At 37.1% G+C, this 27,119-nt stretch overlaps 1 protein-coding gene across 1 annotated transcript in view; it reads left to right on the forward strand.

Moving 5' to 3' along the window:
* SGPP1 (sphingosine-1-phosphate phosphatase 1) overlaps nucleotides 1-17,655 on the forward strand; it is a 21,685-nt gene extending 4,030 nt beyond the window's left edge. The window contains exons 2-4 of the mRNA XM_026088639.1: nucleotides 24-396; nucleotides 11,978-12,067; nucleotides 16,430-17,655. Of these exons, the coding sequence (XP_025944424.1) occupies nucleotides 24-396; nucleotides 11,978-12,067; nucleotides 16,430-16,981 (1,015 nt within the window). The 3' untranslated portion in view covers nucleotides 16,982-17,655. The remainder of the gene's footprint in view (nucleotides 1-23; nucleotides 397-11,977; nucleotides 12,068-16,429) is intronic.
* Nucleotides 17,656-27,119: the final 9,464 nt, after the last annotated feature.

Below are 27,119 nucleotides of genomic sequence, written 5' to 3' on the forward strand. Positions count from 1 at the left end.
GCCGGCCCCCCGCCGTGCTGGAGGAGGCGGCCGCGGCGCAACTCCCTCACCGAGGAAGACGGCAGCCAGGAGTTCTCCATCCGCAGCCGCTTCCTCTACTACCTCTTCAGCCTGGGCACGGAGCTGGGCAACGAGCTCTTCTACATCCTCTTCTTCCCCTTCTGCTTCTGGAACCTGGACGCCTGGCTGGGCCGGCGGCTCATCATCATCTGGGTGTGGGTGATGTACCTGGGCCAGTGCACCAAGGATGTCATCCGCTGGCCGCGGCCCGCCTCGCCGCCCGTGGTGAAGCTGGAGGTCTTCTACAACTCCGAGTACAGCATGCCCTCCACGCACGCCATGTCGGGCACCGCCATCCCCCTGGCGCTGCTCCTGCTCAGCTACGGCCGCTGGCAGGTACCGCGCCGCGGGGCTTCTGCAGCCCTGCGCTGGCCGCCGCCGCCGCCGCCGCTCGGGGGGCCGCGCTTGGGGGGCGGGGGGGGGGGTGAAGCGCCCTTCTCGCCCCGCGTGCAAAAAGCGCCCTTTAAAATGCAGCGGCGGAGCGCTTTGTCTGTGATCCAAGTGAGTGCTTAGGTAATAGCCGTGTTTAGTATTTCTGTGCTCTGAGTGGAGGTGCTGCTGACTTGGTGAGTAGCCAGATCAGTGTGCGTTAAAAAAAATCTACACTTCGTTCTTATGAGTTCTTTTTTTTTTTCCATCTTAGCTTCTCTAGGGTCGAGTGCTTTGCACAGAGTTTCGATAGGCATCTGATTTTTTTTTTTAATAGGCTTTTGGTTTTACTGACAGATGACTTGGTGGAGAGCTAGGAACTGAGCGGCTTCTCGCTGATCCTGCTTTGCTTTGAGTTACTTTGTAGCTTGAGTCAATTTGTAGCTTTAGCCTTTTCGTTAACTGTTTTCACTTTCATTGCCCGTAAACTGGAAATGCTCATTTGTGTGCGGGGAGGGGTACATATCTTTTCAGCTGGCTTTACCGCTATTAATGTGCTCATAAATAGCAGGAAGTGATCTCTGAGCCTTTTCAGAGCCTTCATCCAGCTAAATCTTAGTGTCTGCCTGTTGCACTTTTGAGTCAATGGGTTAAGTTAAAGCAACACTGTTGAACATCTAGTTTGTACAAGCTGTGGCATGTACTTAGTTGCAGTGCTTGCTATTGGAGTTCTTACTGTTGCACATAATGCTAAAGAAGGCACTACGAGTAGTCACTTCCTTAAATCACTGCACCCACTTCAGGAGCAAATGAGGGAGAATGCTTTCCCGGGCAATAAATGTTCTGTGTAGGGTTTTCAGGGCTTCTGTGTATGAAGTTCAAGAAATTATGCAAAGTCCACTTTTAAACTCTTAATATTTTCAAGATCTGATTATATACCTGCCTAATTTATGTGAGATGTGGACAGAACTTCTTTTTTCCTTTTCTTTTTAGCTTTATGAGGGGCTGAGTATCTCCCCAGTTACTGTTACTGATCACCAGCTGTCTGTGGTCACAGAATGACACTTTGCAGCTGCATCTCAGTATGTAGAATGGGTGCCTGAAAGGAGGGAAGCAGTTGAAGGTTGGAGGTTAAGAGTTGTATTTGGCCTCTCTTTAATGAAAGCTTATGTATCTACTTATGCAGAGGTGATATAATATGCCTGAAAGAAAGCTATCAGGGATTCCAGTTCTTTGATAGGAAAATGTGAGGTCCCATTTTGCTAGAGTTCTGCAGGCATCAGGTAATGTAACGTTTGGTGGGTGTTTATGAAATACATACTGAGAGTTTAGTCGCCAAGATGCATACTCTTAAATTTGATTTTATGGCAGAATACAATCTGAATATTTGATTATTACTCTTGTCAGATCTGTGGGTCTGATGTCACTTAAAGAATGAACTGAATTTTATTTCTTTGTGTGTTGGAAACCTCATTTAGTAGCATCAGTCAATTAGCTTTGCAAAGACTCTGTCATGTGCGCAAAGGAGAACCCAGCTAGACTGCATTTATAGAACCAGCAAATGGATGTGTGAAATAGTATTTTTTTTGCCAGTGCACCAAGTTTGATCTCAGTTTGCCAACCCTGCAACTGCAGTCTGTGAAATATTTTGATAGTTAACTAGATGCATTCTTAACAGATGCATATTAAGAAATGACAGACATTCAGCCTCTGTTAGTATTCACTTAGAATCGTACTTAGGAAGTGGGAGGGCAAAGTGTTTGAGTTTTCAGACGGTTTCATTTCTTCCCGTGAAATATGTTTGAATAACAGACCTCTCTGAAACCAACTTCTACCATTTCAAAACTTTCATCTAAAAAATACTCCTTCTGGCCATTAAATTATTCCTAAATATTAATTAAAAGTTAACCTTTGGAGTGTTGAATGTCTTTAGATTTACCTCTAAGAAGAGTTAATTTTCCATCTAATGCTTCTGCTGTTCTTCATGTTTTACTTATGTTGAAAGGGAGTAGAATTTATAAGACAACTTTCTGTCTTCCTGTTGTGGAAATAGAGGGATTAAAAAAGAGCCAGACATCAGAACCTTGTGGAAAGCTGTTATTGCAAGCTCCCCTGTCATTAGCCCCCGTTTTTATTAAATTATAGCTATGTATCAATAGATATAAACTGTTGGACTTAAACCCCTTGGCAAATGTTGGGGTACAGTCTTAGTATATTATTCAGTAGAAGGAAGCATTGCACAGACCCTGATCGTAACAGGTAAAGCTCACATCTTAGCGCTCTGTCTATTCAGAAGAATCATGCTGGAACAAGACTGAGTTGAATTTAAGCAGATAGAGCTGTAACACTCTGCAGAGGCTCTTATTCTGGAATAAAGGTGACTTTACTTTAGTTTGTCACCTTGAGAAGGTTTATACTAAATCAAAGAAAGCCACTCTTGCACCAGAAGAGATCACTCACGTGAAAAGGGAATCACTTTCCAGTATAGCTTATTTGGAATTTGCTTTCATTAGTCTAGGATTTCCTAATACTGTGTGGTGCTGCTTTTCTGCCAAATAAATACAGTCTGTGATTCCTTCCCTTTAACAGTATACAGAATAGAGTAAATCTGCAGGCTTTTATTTTTCTAGGTATGGCCCAACCTGTCCCTTAAAAAACAAAAAGTTTGAATTTCAGTTGGATTTCTTTTAACCTGTTGAATTAAGTTTGTGCTTTCCTAGTTTTAAATGCCTATCAGTAATGCTATTACAATTATTTTCCTATTTGAATCCTATATTGAAAAGAATTTTTGACTATACATAGTAAAACTAAAATATTTGCTTATAAATGCAGTTGTTCAAGTAAAAAAAATTTCAGAGATGGTGTATTTTGAAGACAGTTGTGATTAATTTTCACAATTAGAGACTTTGGATGCAGGCACTGTTCAGTACAACTGAACTTTCAGCAGCAAGCAAATTATATGTTAAAACAATTTTGATCATAGCTAACTGTTCTGTCCATTGCAGAATGCAATTTTTCAATTAGTCCTTGCATTGTGAGAGCTTCCTGAAAGGTTTGACTCTGCTTGCCTTATCTTTTTTTATAGTTTTGTGTTTATTTTGTTAACTCTTAGCAGATCTTAGATCTTAGCAAATAGTGTTTCAAAGACATTTCAGTAACCTTGAAATACAAAGCTGATGCCAAAGACTAGCTAGAATTTAAAAGTATTATAGATATCAGTAGTTTTATATAGTTTGATACCTGAAAATAAAGGATAAGCAGTTAAGATTGTTTCAAAAAAAAAAAAAAAAAGTGGTTCTAGATACTGATATGATGTAGGAAACAGCACACCTTTATCACATTAGTGGGTTTTTTTGTTTTGTTTTGGGTTTTTTTGTAATGTTGACAGTTTAAGCCTGGTTTGATTATACAGTGTCCTGAGTGGTGAGGAAGAGAGAGTATGAACTGCTAATTTTAATCTGTAAAAATCTTCAAAAGCCTCAAGCTGACACTTCTGGAAGAAGTCTTTTTTAAAGATTTTTTTTTTTGATGAGCTTGAACTGCTGATTTCAAATAGATGTCAACTCATACTTGATTAGAAATGGTGCTTGAGTTAGGATGCTACATGAATGTGTCATAACCCTCCTGTTTTATTTTGAAAAAATCAGTTAGAGAGACAGAAAAAAATGCACTTTTCTGGCAGAGTTGCTCCAGGGCTCAGCCTGGCTCTGGCAGGAGCTGTCAAGCTTTGCGAGTGATGTCGAGCTTTGCTACTTCCTGAGCTCTGAATTAATGAGCTGCGTCAAGAACTGCTGACTCTCACTGCGGGCCACTGAATGAACTTTAAGTTGATATTTAGCAGGAGCCCAGAGCTTGATTGATGAGTATCTTGCCTCTGTAACTATATTAACCACTCTTTTTTTTTTTTTTTTTTTTTTTGAATGGGCTTATCTTGTGAAGTGGTTTAGAACATTAAATATGGCAGTTTTGTCCTTCTCACTATTTACTTGTCTGCTGGTGTTATATGCAAATCCTATCAGCAATGACTGTCTTAGCAGCCCATCCATGATAATGTTGGCCTAATAAGTGCTAACAGCTAAATTGCACTAGAGTCCCTCCATCCTGTAATGATTCCTTTGACTGACGCATCTCAAAGTATTTTTCAGTTTTAATTTGCTTAGTGTTCTATTGATCTTTTGTAGTATTAATTGTATAAGAATGTCATGTGGTACCAGGCCACTCTTCTAGAAATCCTTCATCTACACTATTACTTCTGTCAACCAAAGCTGATGAATCTAGTAAAATGAAATGGGTTTGGCAGGACCTGTATTGGGATTTGAGAGAGTTCTACTCCATTCTGATTGAACACTACTAAATTTTATCTCTGGAATTGTTTGCCTGCTCTTTCCTTTCAAAAGGCTAACTTCTTTCCGATCCCCACTAGGAAGGGGGAATAATGAATTTTCAGAGTTGGATGAATAGTCTAATAAGATGCTTTAATTGTTCTCTCTGGCTGCTATAGTGGGAATTCTACAGAAAGTGGCCAAGCTCCTAGTTTGAAGTGGCTGTCCTTGCTGAAAGGCTGGAATTTTAAGTAAAACTGGTGGAGTGATAAAACTGGAAGCTAGATATAGGAGGCCATCTCTTGCATACAATTTCTGTGGGAAGTTTATGTATAAGAGCAAGCGCAGACTCCTTCCAGAGAAGRGATGTTTCCTCTTTTAGAGAAGCCCAAATGGATTCTGACTGAAATACTAAAATGTTGTGAAGAAACTCAGGCAGGGAGATGTATGCTTGTCTAATGAGTTTTCTATCTTACATGTGTTTCTTGAAACTTTGGGGGGGGGGAACTGTTTTGATGTGAGAAATGTAGCTGAAGAGGTGAATTGGAAACCTAGAATACCCACACAGTAAAGAGCTGTTGAAATAAAGAGATGGKAATTTGGAGGGTTACAACTGGCCTTGTCTTGTGTACTTGATTTGTAAGGTCTAATTTTGTAGGGAATATTAGTGTCTGTCATTTGTTTGTAAAGGAAGCTGGAAAAGGTGCTATGGCCTGTTGAATTCATGTGCTCCTGAAAGGGTGAATTTGCTGAGCATAGCAACCTATTACAAATCCCATTGGGGATCTCTGCTGGGCCTGTGCAACAGCCTGTCCCAGTAAGTTGTGCTGATTGCCATTCAATAAACTTTTTACAGTTTTGCATAAGCAAATCTTTATTTAGTTTAAAGGATCTTGGGGGACTATGTAAAAACAAGTGCCCCAAGGTTAGAGGCAGGTTTTTTGATGAAGAAAGAATTCAAAGGAAATGCTTCACTTCTCAAGCTATTATTTTTTCTTCATGGATTGTATACATGTAAAGTACTTTTCATACTTACAAATAGGATGTGTTGGTTAAACCTAGGAAATGTTCAGTTTGCAGAAAAAAAMCTACTTTTCCCAGTGTTGAGGGTGTAAGCAGAGCAGGCTGTAGGTGATTCTTGCAGGGTGTTCAGACAGGGATTGTTAATTGTCATGACTGCAAGGAAAAGCAGTAACAGGATCTAATTCTTACTGTAACTCTAGATTTCTTTTCAGATGATGTGTAGCAGAAAATTAAACCTTTAAGTCACTCTGAAATCTTTTCCTTGGAATTTAAGGAACAGGTTCTTGTAATCACTTGTAGCACTCAGATTTCTTTATGCTCTTTAATGTTAATGTTAGTCAGTGGAAGAAAAAAGGAAATAAATAATTGATAAATGTAGCTTGAACAGTGCTATTTACCACTTGGCCTCTTTTCAAGAGACTTTTTTTTTTGTCTGTTTATTTTTCCTAAAGTGACTCACAGGTTGTCTTTTTTTAACCATCTTCTTTCCCTTCTCCTCTTCCCTGCAAATCTTTACATGCTGTGTTTTTGTACTTATCTGACCAATTAATGTCTCCTAGTCATTCCTTTAAACACTGATTATAGTTTTTGTATGAGTATTGCCAACACATAGCCCAAATCTCTTGGTAAAACCATGATGCTGCAAGTCCTGCTTGGATTCTTTAATCTAACTCTGCCCTAAAGATAACTGTCTCAAACTCAGGCTGAACTTCTGAGTTATCATATGCTTAAAGATCATTAAGCGATATTGTAGAACACTGAAAATATTTGAAAATTAGTTTGGAACCTTTTGTTCACGCTGGAAACTCCTCTAGTGCAGAATGTGCTTTAAAAAAAGAAAAGAAATAGGCATCTATAGTGTGTTTGAAGAATATTCCGTTAAGAAAGAAGGAATTTTCTGACCTAGGTCAAAGCTTTCAGGACAGATTGTTTCCTTATGAGCATTTTCAAACAATGGTTCTGTTATTAAGACTTTTGGCATAAAGTCAGATTAAGGGGAGGAAAGAGGATGGGCACTTGAGGGAAATGTTTTCCATGTGATCAAGTCAGAAGCTTGCTAGCCCTTTTTAGAGAATGTAATTAAAGCAAATGAGTATTTCCTATTAAAAACATAGGGCATTAAACTCTCCAAGACTTAACAGGAGGTGGATTCACTACTGCTTTCCAAAACCTACTAACTTCCACTTTGGTATATTTTATTAAAACAAGATTGTGGATATGGGGCCAAATTTGAGGCTTGGGAGATGAGTCGTCTAGTCARTCGGAAGTATTCCTGAGTTTTTCTTTGATTTCACAGTTCATATGTGAGTTTAGGAATTAACCTTGAATTTTTACCCAATCTTATTTTTCTTAAATAACATGCATGGTGATGTGTCCCTCAATTATATACATGAAGACTGGGATATTTTTCTCAACAGGTATGATGCCTTCAAAGAGACATACCCATTCAAACCTTTAAAAACAAAAATATCAATTATGGTATCTTTTTAATCTCTGTATGTTGCATTTTTTCACTGCTGCCTACAATCTCTGCCTCACTTTTCAATTCCATATGCCTCCGTTCATCTTGTAATATTGTGCTATGTGCGTAGGGTTTGTATTATCAAAGTTTTATTCTGGCCTTCTGAAAGAGATGTATGTAAACTGGATGTCAGTTATTTGATCTAATATAGAAGGTGGGAGACTTTTCCCGAGGAGAAAATACCAGGTTATTGTTGGTTTTGAGTCAGCATATGATCTTGAAGTTAGATTGAGTACTAAGTCAGTGTCTTTATTTTTGTGTAAGATTACATTTTTAAATCACAAGTGTGTGTGTGTTTTTTTTTATTTGGAAACAGAGTAGTACACAGTTCAATAAATACTCCCCATGCTCAAATTATTGAGGTGACGTGGTAGCTATGGAGGTATAGTGAGCTCTTGAGAGTCTGAATAGGATGGCCTTAGTGAAGGCATGAGGGCAGAGGGTGCGAAGTTTGTCTCTGAAGTGGGCTCTTCCTGAACACCCACCTCAAAGTTGCTCAGAGTATGGTCAAGAATGAAGATAGGTCAATTCTGTTATCAAAAAGAACGAGCAAAGAGAATGAAGCCTGTTTTTTATTTCTACCTCTGCCAGCTGTGACCTTTGAAAACCTTTCAGACACTTCTCTGAAAGGAGCGATGATGCCAGTCTGCCTTCTGAAGCCTAGATGAGTGAGAACAGCAATGAATTGTGGAAGAGGTGAGCTAGTGATCTGCCTTTCGTGTCTTTTGTGTCCAATCTGGCATGTGAGGAACCATCGCTGGAATTCAGCAGTCTTGCTTTGGTGTCTTTAAGTAGAAACTGGCAGAGTGTGTATACACAACTATATCAAAAAGTTCTAAAAATTTTTAACTTAGGAGTAATTGATACCTGTTAGTTTTCAGATTTGTGAAGGCAGTATTTTTTCCAGAATAAGTAAGAGACCCAAGCAAACTTCAGAAAAGGAATTTTTATAGCTTTTTCTTCCATGAATGCTTGAGATTATTTATATTAAGGTTTCAACTTTAATAAATCATGCCTATTTTAAGTAGGAGACACAGTAAATGTTGAAATTTTGTTTTTTCTTTGAACATTCATTTGCTGATGGAGGAGCAGCTTTGTGAAATGTATTTGTTGTAAAACAGGTCTGATAATGTTAATAATCTTAAGATACACTCATAGATCATCTGTGGTATTTTGGGTGTTTCATATGCCTAAGCAATGGGAGTATACTTATAATTAAGGCAGAACCATTTTATATATGCAAAATATACAGGAAGTCATTTTCTAGATGAAACAACATTAGGAGTAATGCAGTTCTGAAGTAGTAGTAAGCATTTTCTAAAAGTATTATCTGAAAGTAAAGTTGTCATTTGAGCACATTTTAAGGATCCCAATGATGCTTTCTGCTGGTGTTGTGACTTGGAGGCTGCTGAGCAGGAGCTCTGGGCTACAAGCTGTGTGAAAGTGTTAATTCTCCTTTAGTTGGCTGGTGCGCTTATCCCTACATGTGAGGACAAAGTACCCGGTTGCCTTACCACCTCGAGGCACATCTTAAGCAGGTGCTACCGGTTTGGTGTTCTAGGAATTCTTGCACCCAGTGGCTGCTCCTAAAAGGCATAGGTGAAAACCAGCCATGGAGGAGGCAGGATGTTGGGCTATTGGGCTTCATTTGTGTTGGAGCCAGCGGCTCCATTTAAGCTGGGTTCTGGGCTTGTAGGAAGAAAATCAGATCAGTTATGGGGGGCCATGCAGGGAGGTATGGATGTAATGTTGGAAGAAACCAAGACAGATGAGGGTTAAAACATCCTTTGGGTCAAATTTTAATCCCGTACTTTATACATAAAGATATCTGTTTATTTGTAGCTACCTCATTTCAGTCAGTAAAATAACTATCAGTTCAGATAAACTGGCAGTTGTCCAGGTGTGCCAGTTGCATAAAGGTGGGAGCAGAGAAGAGAATGTTTAGGGTGGGAACTAATTATGAAAATTTATTTAACTGTTGTATTGTGGAATATTTTTTCAGAGGAAATAATTATTGCAAGCTTCTACTTTTTTACAGTACACTGGATGCAGTCCAGCTAGGTATACTGTAGTGAGTAATCTGTCTTGGGTGGAAAGAAACTGTTTCTGTTTAGGGCTTCTGTGATCAATATTAGCATGCATTAAAAATACTGTAATTTAGCATCTAATATTATATATCTAATACCTGTGGACAGGTCATGCTAAAGTTGCTTCCAGAAGAATAATTAGTCTAGAGGATAAGGTTTAATTTAAAAAATTTGTTTACTTAAGGATATATGGAATCAAGGTAAAAATGTCTCGAGGACAAGACAGGGAAGTTCTCTGTAGGATACATCTGTATCCRAGAACTAAGCTAGTCAGTGTTTTCAGATGTTTTCGTGGCTACCTGTTCTCAATAGCATAAAAAACTTTGGAGGAGTAGTGTGAGATATGACAGAACCAAACATTCTTTCCAAAGTTTCTTCAAAGTGGAAGTCTCTGACACTTTTTCCTTCTTCCCAGAACACAACCTCCTCGACAGTTCGAAACCAAGAGCAATCATTTTCATTTTCCAGAATTCATTCTACTCTCCCTGCCTGGGACTCTGAAAATAAGACCTTGTTGTTCTGGAGTTGGTAGATCTTTTCTTCCCTTGCTAGTCTCTGGCAAGCAAGGCTTGGTCTTCCTGGGATTTCACACCTTGTGGAACATGTAAGGGGTGCTAGAAGCTCCTCTTTACTTCTGATGATATGGGGTTGTCTGTCCCTGCATGGCATCTCTGCTCTGGCAGTCCCCTGGGGACAGGCTGGAGCACTGCCAGGCAGGGGTTTGTGTGGCTCCAGTGTCCTCCTGGTGCAGGTAGCATTACTTCTACCCCAAAATCGGTGGCAATGATGGTAAAGGCATAATGGGGATGAGTAATGGGTTTACTTTGTAATGCGTTCTGGGAAGCACAAAGATTACATTTGTGGGTACCGTAACTGTATCAGCAGCTAATAACTTTGCAATCACATCTGCAGTACTGCCATAGTATTGGCATTTGGCCATTATCAGAATAATTCTTAAAGGCAGGAAACTGAGTTTGTTGCTTTTTTGTGTTTCAGTTAGAATCAAATCAGTAGGAGGTCATGTTGCTTAGGTACTATTTGGAGGTAAGAGTGTAGTAGGAAAAAGCCAGGTTGCTACATGAATTGGATTTTAAACTAGATGTAACAAAAGTGTGAGCTTTGTTATTTACACTGAATGTTTAGAAGTGGTTTTAATGTGAAATCTGTTTTTGATGTGAAATGTAAAATTCCTGATTTTTCTCTTAGCTTGAGGAATTTTTTAGGTTTGTGATGTCAACATGGTTCTGGAGCTGCAAATTCAAAGCATTACAGAACGATGATAAAGACTGCTAATCTTGTCTCAAACATTTGTTTGAAAGAGTGACTTAAAAGCTTGACAGTCTGTTAAGTAGCCTTCACAAAGGACGTAGAACTTTCTCCAAGTAGATTAAAGGTATTTTTCTCTAAGATAGTGGATATTCTACCCTTCAGTTTATCTGTAAAAAGAGCAAAGGAAAAGGCAAGAAAATTGTCTGTAATTCCTAGTTTTCATTATGAGATTCCAGTACATCAAGACTGTCTATCTATATTGAAAACCTTTTTTAAAAAAAATTTATTTTGGTATGACTGCTTTTATGTAGGAAGTAAAACAATCTTGGAAACTTGCCATCTTGCCTTGTGACTGCTTCTTCTATAAAACTAATAATTTTAAAGCTGCAAAAGGAAGCTGTATCCCATCTTGCACAACATATTGCATTACAGTAGTGGGAAAAGCATTTCTTACTGTGCAGTAAGATGTGAATTTGTATGCTACCTTTCATCCAAAACCTATAACATTTAAAATACTAATTTTCTGCACTTTGATATATGTTTGTTAAAACAAAGTACATTGTTTGTTCCCACTAGAGAGACCCTTTTAAATATATATATATAGAGAGAGAGAGAGAGAGAGAGAGTTTGCTCTAAGGCTTTGAAAGTAATTTTTGATTTTTTTTGTGTAATTAACATGACTCATAAGAAAATTTTATATGGGCTCATAGAGCTTAAAGAAAATTACTATTCCAGGAGTTTCCTGCTGATGTTCAGAGATTGAGCCAAAGCTTGCAGAAACTCTAAAGCCAGTCCATAAGGGATTAAACTCATTTCTAAATTATTATGGTTTCTGCTTTTTCAGGAGAAAGGTAAAGCTATTAGATTTTTCCTGTGAATTCATTCATAACGCTAGTTTATTACAAAGCCATTTCACCTTGAACAAAGCTGCTCCTCAGCTTATAACACAAGGCTTGACACTGTCCATACTGTCAACTTAGGGTACCATAATGTGGCAAGGCTTCGGCTGTTACAAAGATGTAATAACTTCTTGCTGCTTTGTCTGAAAAGATATGACCAATGCCCCAAAAGTCACGTATCCTGAATGCAAAGGAAGAGGACAGGAAAAAAAAAACTGAAAAAGCTTGACTTTATAATGGTCTGTATAAGAAGCACACTTGTAGGAGGTGCTATAATAAGCTTGGGTAGGCTAGGGCAAGAAGAAGGGTAAGCATAAGTTGCATTAACTGGTTGTTGCTAAATGACTTTTCTAGAATTAACTATAGAATTCTTCTTGAATGATTATTTTCAAATTCTAATACAATCTCTCCATTTTTCCCTACCAGTATCCCCTTATGTTTGGGCTGATTCTTGCATTCTGCTGGTGTTCTTTGGTTTGCTGTAGTCGAATTTATATGGGAATGCATTCAATTTTGGTAAGAAAATCATCATACTAAATTTTTATTTTAATGTTGTTCTGATTTTGTGTGTTTCCATCACTTATTTATAGTGCAGTAATTGTAGATTTTTAGAATGTCGTATCATACAGGAACAGAATACTTCTGGTTCATCAGTGGACAAAGTACTGTTGGGATTTTTTTTTTAGAAAAGTTGTAGCTTTCACAAAGGTTTTCCCTGCAACTTCAGAAGTCGAGGGGGGGGGAAGCCATTTCTTTAACACTCCAGCTCAGCACCCACCTCGATCTGTTTTCTGGGCACTCTTCTCCACTTACAAAGGGGGGCACATGTTCAACTGTGTGGCAGGGATGGGGCCTCAGCTAATGTGGCGATGGGCTGCTGCAGCACAAGCTGCTGATCCAGCCTGCAGAAGGCTCCATGTACAGCAGAAGGAGCGTCTGAAGGGGGTGGGAGGGTGCTGACACTGCTAGAGCAACTTCCTGATCTGCAATATGCACTCACACGTTTCTAGGCTGCCCTTAAAGTGCAGTAATCATGTAAAAACAGGAAGAAAACAGTATTAATACTAGCACCCAAACTCAGTTTAGCTCTATTTCTTAGGCTCCCGTAAAATAACTGGATACTCTGCAAAATTTAATAGAACTTAAGCAGTTTGGATCAGCTGTCTAGTTGGTTTCTGCATTATTGTTATTTCTGTAGCTTAGTTATTGTTTGTTAAATTTAGGATCAATACAAATAATGATGTTAGTACTTGGCTGCAAACTAAAGATTAGGTAGCGGTTATGCTAGTTTCTATATGAGTTCTTTTAAGAAATAGCTCTGCATGAGGGTCTCAATCTCATAGTAGGTGATGGCTAGATGAAACAAATAGAGAAAAATGTAAACAAGTGTGTTATCAAGATTTACAGTAATGTACCTCTAGAATTCTTAGATCTTTTTAGAAAATTGCTGATGTGTGGTTGCAATATTTATGATTGTACTTGCTTTTGTTGCATGGCATAAAGGAAAATGGATTCCTATGAGCTACGTTGAAATCATCTTCAGTGGTGTTTTATTAAAAAAGAAAAAATAGTGTAACTGAGTTATCATTCAGACTTTTGAGGTCTTATTTTTAGTGTGTAGAGACTATCCTTCAGTCAGCCCTTTGTAGAGTTCAGACTTCATTGTGGCATCTTTAATGCTTAAACTGTTATGTCTGTACTCATTATAAATGAATGTAGACCCCCTAGAAAACTCCTATAGGGATCCAGAAATTGGGGGGGGGGGGAAGGGAGAGCAATCTTTTAAAAAAAACTTAATGTTTTTCTGCAGAAGTAGTAAACCATTAGATTTTTTTCACTGTCAAATTAATTTAAACTAGTATGTATTGCTAAATACAGCATTATACTGTGTGACAGAAATCAAAGAACATTGAGTTTTTCTAGTAGCTTGTTTTTACATGCTCAGTTACACTGTACACCTATAGAATATTCAGATGAGGTGTATTGTTTGTGAGATGCATATTTGGAGCAAGTTTGCAAGTCTCTTGCAAGAAGACAAACCTTGGAGGTTAGGGAATTTTTTGAAGTACAAGTGCAATGCTAGATGTATTCATAGTTCTGAAAGTTTTGATATGAAAGGTGTGCATCTTCCATGAAGTACTTCATACATATCTCTCTTAGAAGATATTACTTTGAGTTGATAACTAAAAAAATCTTTTCTAACACATGCTTAAGATAAAGGAAAGTAAATTGTATGTGGGAGTTTAACAAAATAGTTAAAGAATCAATACAATAGCTAAAAGCTCATGTCAAACTTCTGTTAATTTATACTCTTCTTTGATGAACTTGGTGTACAGTTGAGATTTAACTGATGCTTATTAGCAGTTTTAGTATGGAAACTGATGACAAAGGTTACAAAGTGTAGACTAACTTCTCTTCTTCTATAATGTAGATCATTCAGAAGAATTTTGAAATAATTTTATACAATAGGAGAGTGGCTCTTACAGTCTACTCAAGTTTCACTTGTCATCTTGACACAGCTTCATTGCTGTTTTTGCAAGAATTATTTAGGGGAAGAAGAATAATGCAGTAAAGCAAGATAGTGAGGGAAAAAGTGCTAGCTCAGTAGTTGTGTAGTCTTAGATGTTACAGAAGTTATTTTCCCCTCGGTCTCCAGTACAGCTTTTGTTGCTGCAATGCAAAAAATATATATATATATATACTTGCATACAAACTTAGCATATGAGAACACTTCAAAAGCATTAGAGAACAGTATGATTTCGAAATTACTTTGTTATTCCTAAATGCATTTTAATTTCTGCTGGTGTTGAAGTGGCATTTATGCAGTAAGGAATAAACAAGTACCAGTATGTGAACACTGATGTTAAGTCCTGTATAAGGAAGATTATTGTAGGAAGATATTTCCTTGACACATGAAGATAATAGGGAAATTTGTCTCTTGCCTCCAGCTTGCCTTGTGTCCTGACCTGACACTTAACCAGGAATTAAATTTTCAAGATACCATAATTAGCTGTACCAAAAAGTAGTTGTTAAGGAATGATTGGAGGAAAAGCAATTCTTGATTTAGTAGTTCACAGCATGGAGTTCAAAGTCCAACTAACTAAAGCTAAGCTACTCTAGAACAGTGGACATCATTCCAGCTTTCTTAGGAGTAAGCAGCCCCATTTCCCTTTAAAGTTCCCATCCAGAAACATTTAGTTTCCAAAAAGAGCAAATATTAAAAAAAAAATTAAAAAATCCCCCCCCCAAAAAATACTCAAAGGGGTGTGCATTTGAGCACCATGCTAATGGCTAGATTTCACTTACCAAATATTCTAAATAACCAATTAACAAAGTTGTGGTGGAAAAACAGAATTAGTTATTAGAAAGAATTAAAAAAAAATCACACTGAAACATAGATGCCTGTGGTGTCCAAATGGGAAAACTGGAAGACTACAAAATGGCAATCTGAATGTAAAACCACTAATAAGGAAGGCCAAAGAGGTTTTTGAGGAGTACTGGCTGAAAGGACAAAAGCTAACGCATGGAAAGCAGGAAGCCTAGTAGTGAGTGGTAAAGCTGGTAAATGAACTAAGTGAAAAAGAGCACATGAAAACACAGCAGCTGCAGAAGAATGATTAATTTGCATTGGTGTCTACTGCAAAGTGATTAGGAGGTTCCCAAGTCAGAACCATTTGTATGGAGGATAAATGGGGTGAATTGGTATTTCAAGATAAAGTCTTAGAACAAAGTCATGCAACAAAAGCAATGCATCATGTAAACTAGGTTATTCATCAGTTTCAGATTTGAAATCTCTACAGTTTTTGAGTAAATACAATTAACCATTTGTTACCTGTTACAAATCAACCATGGTGCCTAAGGTGCAGGGAGGTAGGATGGCAAGTGTGGCAGACGACTTTCATGAGTGATTCTGAGATGACCAAGTCTGACTTTCGTACCAAGCAAATTGTATTAAAGCTTTTATCAAGAGTACAATTAGTGGAAGTGAGTAAAAATGATTCATTGAAGAAGGAGCAGTACAAAAGTCACACCTCCTGGTACTTAAGGAAAAGCTGATAAGCGTGTGAATGAACGCTTAGTGGTCCAGTCACTAGTGCCTGGATTTCTGAAAAGCTTTCAACAAATTCCTTCGTAACAACTAATGGTGACCAAAGTCATAGATAATTCTGTACAACTGAGTGATAACCAACAGCAGCTGAAATCTAATGATAAACTGAAAAGAAACTAAGAGTGACTTTAAGAAAAGATATTAAAAAAAGAATCAAGTATTGAGCCACTGAAGTTCCCCCTTTTCCTTTAATAGTTGCACCATTGGAAACCATTCTCCATTCTTCAAGTTTGTGATACATCAAGTGTCACAGTAAGACTGTGATAGTCTAAGCTACTTAACTTCTAGCTGCTGTGGTCCTCTCCTGTCTTACCAGTTGTCCCTACCGCCCCCCCCCCCCCAACCTTGTGTTGGCCATGGCACTTGGTTCAGTGTTGAGCTGTTCCAGCATACTAAGTTGGTGGAATTTTACTTTATTATTTTTAAGCTGGGCTTTGTGCTGACTGTGGGCTGAAATGGCCTGATCCTGGACAAGGACCACTGTAGCCAGCAGATAGGTAGATCTACAATTTCAGAAAAGAACAGGAACAGAAAGCTGTTAGCTTAATTTGATTATGATGCAGGTGTCCTATTAATAGGTGGTTAAATGCAATTTCTTACTTTATCCTTAAAAATAAAAGTAGACTTAACCTTTTACAAAAAATCTGAAAACATGGGAATCCACAAGTGGCTTTTAGCAACAGAGCAACTAGATTTGTCTCCATGCTAATGCAACTTAATTTTTGAAATAGTTATTACACTGAAACTGTATCTTTATCTCTCTTCAACAGGATGTTATCGCTGGATTTCTGTATGCTATTCTCATCTTGGTTGTCTTCCATCCAGTTGTGGACCTGATTGATAACTTCAACTTAACTTACAAATATGCACCATTAATTATCATCAGTCTTCATTTAGCCCTGGGCATCTTCTCTTTCACTCTAGACACCTGGAGCACATCACGAGGAGACACAGCTCAGATACTGGGCTGTGGAGCTGGAGTAGCCTGTGGCTCTCATGTTAACTACATGCTGGGTCTAAACCTAGATCCTCCTCCTGATACGTTACCTTTATCTCTTTCCTCTCTCACTGTGACTGTGTTTGGAAAAGCCATATTGCGGTTGTTAATTGGAGTAGTAATTCTGTTATTAACAAAAATAGTGATGAAAAAAGCCACTATTCCACTGGCATGTAAAATATTCTGCATACCACATGATGATGTACGGAAAGCAAGACAACGCATGGAAGTTGAGCTTCCCTATCGCTATATTACATACGGAATGGTTGGGTTCTCCCTCATGTTTATTGTCCCTTGTCTCTTCCAGTTTATTGGTCTTTCTTGATGCAGATTCATCACTTTAAATAGGGAAAATGGAGCTAGTTGCTTTTTGAAAAGGTGCACTAGTTTGCTAAGGGAAGGGCAGTGAGTTTGGCTTTAGCAGGGGTCTTCACTTTAACAGCAATACATAGCAGGCAAAGCATTTAAAGGACACTGCACATCTCTGGTATGGTATGTGGCCAGCAGTCAAATATCAGTTCCTGAGAAGTGCTAAACTCTATAAATGCTGTGTCTAGACTTATTGCTGTAGCAGTGTGTGTGTGCGTGCGCGCGAGATGCAATGAATGTATCTGAAACATCTGTCATACTGTACCTGTATACTTTGACATTTTGACAAGTATGTCTGACAGCTAATCCGAAAGCTCCATTCATGATGTTTGCCATTTCATAATAACTTATTCAAGTTGTTGGACCATAAACTGCTAAATAATTTGTTTTCCTCTATTTTTTCCCTAAACCCTGCTTCAAGATGTTTCAGCTAATAGGCATTTTGAATGGACCAAAATTGCAATGAGGTTGTTTTTTTCTAAAAAACAAACAAACAAACAGAAGCTTTTTTTCTGTAGTCCCTTTTACACAGTGAAATGTCTGGATTGGTGTTAGATATCAATGGAGTATGTAAGATTCAGGTACTGTATTTTATGGCTTGATAACTGTGCCTTTCTGTTGCTAAATTAAGAAATGCCATATATACTGTGATGTAAAAATGATTCATTTTATTTTAAATCATACATAACGAGGCAAATGCATTTAAATGTTAGATTTTCCACATTACTGGCATGGTTAAAGTTAACCAGAATATTCAATTTAGCCTGTTTAAAATTGCATAAATGAAATGGCCCAAGAATCGTGTCCTTAGGCTCAAAAGATTGTGAATGGACAATAATCCCTTTTGTAGGTATTTTTTAATGTGCATTGTAAGTTACTGGTAGAGGATATATTTTTCTGTGGATTGTTTATACAGTGGACAGATGTTCAAAATTAATTATCTAAAAATATAAACAATAAAATACCCATCCTACTAAGAAATGGGCCTCACATATTATTCCAAACAGATTTAGAAGGACCATTGTTTTTAGAGATGTGCTTAGAAAATCTAATCAGAGTTCTAGAAAAATTATATGTATTTTTATTCATTAACATACCGTATTTTAAGGTGGGAATCACTTTTACCCAGTTTAGATAGCTATAAAACAAAATAATGATCAAATTAAAATTTTGATCATTTTGATAGATCTCAGCACTCAAGACAGTGTTGTCAATGCATAAATGATTTGTGCGTATCTAGGTTTTATTGAATAATAATGCACTTTCAACTTTTCAAGTTCCTTTTCCAAGTGATGAGTAGGGCATGATCCTTGAACTATAATTTCATGTGCCTCTGTTTTGAATTTCATTTTGTCTATGTGTGTGTGTTTGTGGGGGGGGGGGGGTTGTTTTGTTTTGATCACCTAAGCTGTTCTTTCCATGTCAGGAACTGTCTTATTGCAGCATTCTGGCAAGACATGAATTACTTAGTTTTGTATCAGCACATTTTTTCAGGAAAAACGTAACTTGATTAGGAAGTCTAGTGAATAATTTAGCTAGAATACAAAGCTTACATTTTTGTAAGAAATACTTGGAATTAGAAGTTTATTGTATTGGAGATATGAGCTCCAAACTCTGTTAATATGTAAATTAACAAAATTAACTTCCTATCTCCTTTGTCCTTAAAACAGTCAAAGCTATGGTACGCTGGCATTAGAAAATGTGAAAAGCTGATTCTTCTGATGTGCATTTAGAATGCACTGTTATGAATGTACTCAAAGGAATTGATAGTGTGTTAAACCACTCCTACGGTTGAAGAGATCTTATCTTGTAGAAAATGTTTAGCTGCTTTCAGTACATATTTCTATATTTGATTTTTCTCTCTGTTCCTTTGTTGCAGTTTTTATGCTGCATGTGCAGTAAATCAGTTTTCAAGGTTTTGAGGGAGGGATTTCCACTGATATGGCTTTGCACACTAAGATAGAGGTTGAATAAATAACTGGGGGGCAGTTATACAAAAAGGCTTTTTGCTTAAAACCCTGAACAGGTATTGTAGTTCTAATGATATTAAATTAACCTGAAGACTGGGGAAAATAATACTAATAGGATGACTTCCTCTGAAATTTAGGACATATTTTCCTTAAATATCCTAGCTTTACACTTTATAGGGAAGAATGTTTAAATTGTAGCACAGAAGGGAGAGTTAAACAAAACTAATTTTTAAGGTACGTATTTGCTGTTAAAACTTTTAGGAACTTGAAGTTTACAGCGTAGGATTGTTCTTAACGCTGTATTTTATAGCTGTCATACTATTAATGGAAAAGAAAACCTACTGTGGAAACTTTAGAATGGGTGGAAAAAATCATATGCAGTCATGACTTTCAGCAGACTAAGGAGAATTGCACTGTAGCTCATTCTACTATTACTCATTATATATATAAAAAATATATATTTTATATTTTTATACATTATATTGGGTAACTTTAAAATGTCATGTCCTATGTACCATATAGTGTAGTCTGCAGGAAATGTATATCAGAATGTTGGTTTATACAGCACCTTTACAACCCTATCTCCAGATTGCAACTACTTTACTGAAGTTTACATGAATAAAGTTTTACTATTCTATTTTCATGTTCTGTAAGGGGCTAGGCTTAAGAGGGCAGTTTAGCACAAAATATCATGCAATGTGAATACTGTTATAGAACAGAGGAAAGAAAGGCAGGAATGCAAAAACTTAAAAATCCAACTCTACATACAAGATTTGCATTTTAGTATATTTTTGGTTAATAGCATCTTAAGATTCCTTCACATCAGTCATAACAAAACAGTAAGTAAAACTCGAGCACTTTCTTTGCCCTAAACTATTGCTAGAGTTGAACATAAATGTTTGTAGTGTGAACATCAGCTGGTACCAAATTATTTATAAATAAATTTAACATAGCTTTAAGAAGGTAGTTAACTGTCTTCTAAGAAGGGTAATACACTTGAAAGGTTTTTATGAGGCAGTGCAGAAACAATTATTCATGTTCACTGCTATTGAACTTTCTCAGTTCTAGGTTGTGTAGTCCTAAAAAGAAATAATACTATTTTATAGAAGCAGATACAGATACACATTTATTAAAAAAAGATATGAACAATGTTTGTCTTACCTGATTACTGTATGCAATATAAAACTGAAACTAATGATCGCGTAGAGTGTACACAAACTCCTGTTTTCCAAAAGGCTGGAGAGACCCCAATTAGTCTTAGATACCTGCCTTAAACATATGAGCAGGACTTTTTTCTGACCTGGCCCTCAAATAGGACTAACATATGCATTGAATCTTGGGTATATCTTTAGAATTTGTTATTTTGAAAAAAGTTGCATGTTTACATGAAAGCTTTTACTTTTGCTTCCTGTGCTGGCAACTGAGGTTGAAGCATCTTTCTTCTGTGTGATCACATATAAAACTCTTGAGCCTCTGATCATATATGCCTTATTTACTTACCTTGCAAATTAAAAAAAGAAAACAACAAAAAAACTATTTTAAGGTAAATTGGCAAACCAAAGGAGGTTGTATTTTGTTTGCTTAATTGGAACCTTTTTTTAAGCTCCTGAAAAAACAGAAAGATGTATCTTTTAAAAACCAGGATCTCTAAATTTTTTTTTTTTTTAACCAAACAGTGTTAACGTGTCTGGATTTTAAAAGCTATCATGTTTTCCTTTGCCATTATATTTTAAGATTTCTTTCAGTGTTTGTTACTCATTTCTTGTTTATTTCCTAGGGAGTGTCCTGAGCTATTTGTGAGCAGTTGCAAAAATACTGCTTATGTAAAGATTGTCATTTTGAACTTGTAAATATTTAAGGACTGTTAGTGGCTGTTAGCTGCTCAAATACATAAAAACAAACTTTGCATGCTGTAAGTAAATACATCTGTTGTGCTAAAAGTTGTTTCTATTTCAGTATTTGCTTTCTCGACATGAAACTAGATTTTTAACACACAATATATAAGATACTTAATAATTCAATCATGTAAGAGGGCATAGCTGTCGAACTCCTATTAATTTTGTTGGGAGTTCTGCATCTAGGTCCTTACATACTACATTGAAAATGAACCCTGAAGGTCATGTCCATGTCCTGACATGCATATAGGCATGAGTGTGTGTGTGTGACCTGCCTTGCCTTGTAAGATAGAAATGTAATATCCTTGCTTTCGAGAACTGAGAGATTGCTGTTTATAAAACCATACTTAACCCAATTTTACAAGACTTTAAAAGGGTGTAAGTTGGAAGCTGTTTCATTTTTTGTCTAATATAGAATGTTTCTGGATTATACAGTTTACTGCTATATTCTACAAGTTACTTTGAGGAAACTTTGACTTTTTTGTGGAAGTCTCATTGAATGACTTGATGCAGGCTGCTATTCTATCCAAAAGCTTAAGTGGCCTTTTTGTTTTGGCACAAATATATAAGCTTATTTTAAAATTGACCATGAATATCATATTTGTTAAATCAATAGATTGGTTGGATCACTAATGTTTTCTTCCTACAATACTACTTGAATCAAAAGCAAAAAAAACCATAATTTGAAAACAAAATCAGATATCATGTGGCAGACAGGTTATTGCTCTGTAGGTGTTCTCTAAACTGCTAGTATCACATGCTGGAGATGAAGCAAACTTACTATGCATTAGAAAATTTTTTTGCACTCAGTTCTGCACCGGAAGTAATTTGTTTGTTGATAAGAGTCCATTTAACAAAATGAAATAAAGCAATATGTGCTTACATTATATAATCAACTATTCCTGTAGGATCAAAGAAGAATAGCGATTACGTAGGAGATTAATACCTTAAACATACTAACTGCTAAGCGTAAACAAAAGCCCTATCAGTTTGGAGCATTTTATTAGTACAAGAAAAACAATTACTAGATTTTTTGCACAACTTTGCTAAAGTGTAATGAAAGTCAAGGCTGATATTCCTGAAATAGAAACAAATTCTTAATACAGTTCAATTTAAAATACTGTAATTGGAAAAGATGAATTCATGAGCTAGTAACTTGAAAAGTAAGAGCAAAGTCTGAGCAGGATTTTGTACTAAACTTCATGCACTTAAATACAATGCCAAAATTTGGCCTATACTTGATTTGTATGGGATCTGTAGTACAATACAGATAGGTGTATATATATATTTTGCATATTGGAGTTTAATTTTTTATGTATAGGTTTTTCTTGTTACTGTGTTTCCTGATAAAAGCAACTGTTCATAAAACATAAAATAGCTTTGTCTGTATTAGGTAAGGCTCTATGCTAGTAGTATTTCAGGAAATGATGCAGTTCTAGTCCCCAGTCTCTCAACCTCTTGGAGAACTTTTTTTTTTTTTTTTATTATTAAAAAAATGCTTTCAAGCACAAGCCCTGAATTAGTTGAGGATCATATAATGGTTGCTGTATAACAGTGTACAGCCTGATATTTAAAAATTAATACATCTGAACTTTTTTGTTAATTATGGTTAATGGTTTTGTACTCACCATACACTTTCTGCAGTTGTCAACTAATATTTAAACTCTCATTAACTGGTAACTGAAGTGTCTAACTTCCCCTGCAATGAGTGGATAATAAACTACTGTTGGATTCAAATGTGTTCTGTCGTCTTTACTACTTCCAGTGCTAAGAAGGAACATGTGGCTGGATGCATATCACAAGGGTAAACCACTGATCAGAAGAAAACTTACATTTGTATCATCATATAGCAAAGACTATTAGAATGATGCTGTGTCTTTTAAGGTGTGGGGTTTTTTTTAGATGCACAAATTTAGGAAAAAGAATGAAGAAATACTACAATGAGTTTTTCTCTGTCTTAATCTGGACTGTTTAATTTCATATACTAAATAATAAAGCAGGCTATTGATGAAACTGTATACAAAGATTTAAGTCCTATCTTTCTATAGCTTTTCTCTTTTCTCAGTGTCACACACTGATAAATGAATATGGAAGCATGCTCCTACTTTGTATCTGACAAGAAACTTGCTTTCTGGGCAAGTGCTTGTGGGGGAGAAGTAGCAGATTCATGAGTTCTGGAACTACCGAAGGTTGGATTCCAGTAGATTTATCTGATGGCTGATTTGACTTACGCTGCAGCTTTAGTTTAACTGAGATAGCTCAGTCTTATTTGAAATCAGAATCCTCGTAGAAAACAGCAATGTGAATTTGTATCCTCTTGGGCCACTTTCCAGTAACTTCTACTGTTCTGTCAAATTTGCTTTGAAAATTGGCCAACTATCTATTTTTTTTTTCCCCAGACTATTGAATATTTATAGCTTTTCATGAAATATATGTAGGCAGCATGTTTGCATGAGCTTTGCTTCCTTAGTAAACTGGGCTAATTGCAGAATACAGTAATCTCAAACACTGGACTTTTTTTATTATCATGGCTCATCATTCCCAAGAAGCTGTAACTGTGCTATGTAATACACAAACATGAGAAAATACTGGTTCATTTGCTTGCTATGTGCTTTGTAGCAAATGTCTTGCTTTAATTAAAAGCAAGTTGCTGCCCAATGACCTAAACCTTCAGCGCACTGGGATTTGCCCCTATCTCCCTCTTACATTTGGTAATATAGAATTCCCTGTGCCTAACAGTGGTATGTGAAGAACAGTTAGATGTGGAGACACCATTCTTTTCCCAAAAATTTCGTTATCACTTCTTTAATTGTCCAATATCTATTATACCCTATATTGTTGACTTAACTGAATGCTCTGGATTTATACAAGTGACTTAATCTGTCAATGTGCAATAACTTTTCTGGCTGAGATGGCAAATACTTTATTTACAGATGATGTGGTTTAGGTCTAAAGCAACCCTTTCTTAAGTAAGGCTGTTATGCTTGGTTTTCTTCTGGAGAAAGAAGGCCAAATCTTTGCTCTCTGCCACGAGGACACTGGAGTTTTTTGTTTTACATTTTCCCCTAGCCAATGTGCAGTTGAATCTGGATACACTTAATACTCCAAAAGGAACTGGTAAGAGTTTCCGTAACTTGGAGTAGCGAGAGCTATTTTGGCTTAGAACTGTGATTATCTGTTACGGTAGCTAGATGAGAGTCCATCACCAGTTCTACAGAAAGGTTTTTTTTCATAACTCCCACCAATTCCTTTTGTACAGTGGTAGTGTAGTATATACCCATTCAACATGTATCATTTTAATTCCTAAATTTAGCTTTTCATGGTGGCATTGTAGCTTCATCTAAAAATAGTATTTGCCACTGGTTCAGATGACCCTATGAGATCTACTTTACAAGGGGAAAATCTATGACAACCATGAAATATTGTTGTAGGCAACTGTGGCAAAAGTTGAGAGGTGTGCATGTTAGTAACAGCTGATGTTCCAATTGCATTTGTTGTGATACTATTTGTAGTGTAAAGAGTTGCAAAAGCTTATGGTGAAGGAAAAAATTTCCTGTCTCTCTTACCTCTTTGTAATTCTAATGCAGTTCGAGTCAAGGTAGTCTCAGATCTGAGTATGCAGACAGATTCAGCAGTTAGTCTCCTCAGAATCTTCCCCCCAAAGGAAAAAAACTTATATTCTAACAGTTTTTTTTTTTTTTTTTAATGTATAAGCCTAGTTTGATTTGACAGCTTAGGAAGTATGATAAGAGGAAAGCATGTCTGCTTTACATGTGACTATTTAATGGCTATTTAAACACTGTGTAGTGCACCTGTAGTTATGTTCTAAAAACCACTATAACTTCCTATGCCTCTTTTTTGACAGAATTACCCCTTGTACTTCCGGAGGTGCATTCCTTGCATCCAGCAGAGTTGTGTCTGAAAATCTCTAAGAGCTGACAGAAGCATGTAAATGTGGGGAAACCCAAGCCATGGGATATCTGTTGGGTGTAGAGGAGACGTTATCATGAAGATCTGGCCAGAACTGAGTGGCTCATGGCACTGTGCCCCATTTTTGGAAAACAGGATGTTGTGATGGTAGGATATTAGAAGAAAAAATTGCTATGTTCCATTTACAGAAGTTACTTGCTTGAAGTCATATATATGGGCTATCCACAAGTGTAGTCTGTCTCTTCTTCTGTAGACATTTAAGGACTGATTCTGCTGCCATGTCAGTTAAAGAAAAACCTTCCACTGAATTATTTAATTCAATCACATGTTTGGTCATCTCTCCTGGTATTCCACTAGCTATATTTGGATAATTTCCACTGTAGAAAATTTAGTCCTGGTGGCCAATTAAGTCCATGACTGCCTTGGGAGGATTGCCAGCAAAAATGTTTATTATAATGAGTTACTTAGGCTGTTAAGCAAGGGGATGCAATCGTATCTGCCTCACACAAAATGAACACATTTCAGAACATGATGACCTGCATTTCTTCTAAGCTGCAAAAGTGTTTTTTTTATTTTATTGATAACCTGTAGTTTGAACGGCTGTTATCTATGCTTCTGTTCTAGTTAACATATACTTTAAAACTAATCATTCCTTTTTTTTTTTTTTTAACAGCATTATTCATGAAGGACCTAATTGCTTAATGGTTATTGCTTTGGACTATAGTGGATCAGTTACAGATGCTGGAATTGTTTAAAAAGAAAAAAAAATCACTCAAATGGACAATTTCTATTTTAAGAATTAGAGTATTTTTTTCAGGGTTGATACCTATAGGGCATAAGTCAGTCTTTGGTAATTTTTGTCAGTTTTGAAGAATTAAAGACCGCCAACATCTTTAAGGCAGTGGTACAAGCGCACAGAGAACCAGCTGAGTGTGCTGACTGATGTCATACCAACGCTAACTAGCACTGCATTGCACTTGCCTTGCAGCAGCAGTTGTCGTCTTTCGTGGTGCCTTGGCCTTGTGACAGTACTGGTATTGTGTTTAGATTTCACGCTGACTAACCTCACCAACACGCAGTTGAAAGAAAAATACAGAATTCTTCTGGTCAGACTTGGTTCTTTCCACTTACAACATGTCCAGGCATCTTTTTTTTCCTAAACATCCGGTTGCTATGACTTCTTTCTTGTCAATGCAAATAAATGTTTATTTCAAAACTTGTATTTATAACATAATTCAGTAGATAGGTAAGCAGTGAATTATTTATCAGTAATACAGCAGTTCTGAAATATGTATCTGGTCTGAAAGCCTAGTGCTTCTCTCTCTCCTGAACCTGGACTTTTTTGGAGCCTAGTCTTATAAGGTGCTAATTGATCTCAGTGTTGACCAGTATCAATTGGAGCTGGAAGATCAGAGCTTGAAGCAAAGATTAAAAATGGTACCTTCCACCAAAAAAAAAAAAAAAAAGTGTACTGCATATGGAGTCTGACAACTAAATCCATGCATTTAAGAAATTATCAGAAAAAAATGTCAACGTGCAGCAGATTTGAGCTGCTTCATAATATATGTCAGTGCTGCATTCAGGAAGCTTACACATGAATGTGTTGGCTTAATAATGAGGGGGTGTGTGTGGTGTGTTTTTTGTTTGTTTGTTTTTTGCTTTTGTTTTTTTGTGTTTTTTGTGTGTGTGTGTGTGTGTGGTTTTTTTGTTTTTTTGAAAAGCCATGAATGAAGGCAATGGTTCAAGCTAAGCTATCCTCAAGAACTCCTGTTAAGTCTCTGCACAAATAGGAAAAGAACTGGGAATACTATTAGATGGAAGGAGGTCGGGAACTCTTGAGAGGCAGGAAGTATTCAGTAAAGCTGTTCCGGATGGCTGGACTGCCATAATAATACTTGTTAAAGTATCTGAAGAGGGTGGGAATTTAAAAGCGTGCCAGTGGTCATGACTTACAGAAACACCTGATCCCTCCTGGGTGCCCTTTCGGCAGTCTCTGACTGCCACTCAGGTGTGAGGCTCCTGCTCTTGTTTCCTTTTTGATCATTCTGCTTCAGGGGTTCCAAATATAAGGGGTTCCTACCGCTCACAAAATTCCCCCCCAAAAAATCACCACACGTGTACAGCCATTGCATGGGTGGGCAGAAAGAGAGGAAGAACAGGAACGTAGAAATAGATTGCAGGCAGCTCTTTCCCCTACCTGAACTACACGCGGAGTGCCTGTTCAGCCTTTTAGGGGCAGACAGTGAGGAGAGATCGCTGGGGTAGCTGAGGAAAAGTGGACAGAATGTGGCCTGATTTC

The sequence above is a fragment of the Apteryx rowi genome, unplaced genomic scaffold (genome assembly GCF_003343035.1).
Source record: "Apteryx rowi isolate R43461 unplaced genomic scaffold, aptRow1 scaffold_78, whole genome shotgun sequence".
NCBI lineage: Eukaryota > Metazoa > Chordata > Aves > Apterygiformes > Apterygidae > Apteryx > Apteryx rowi.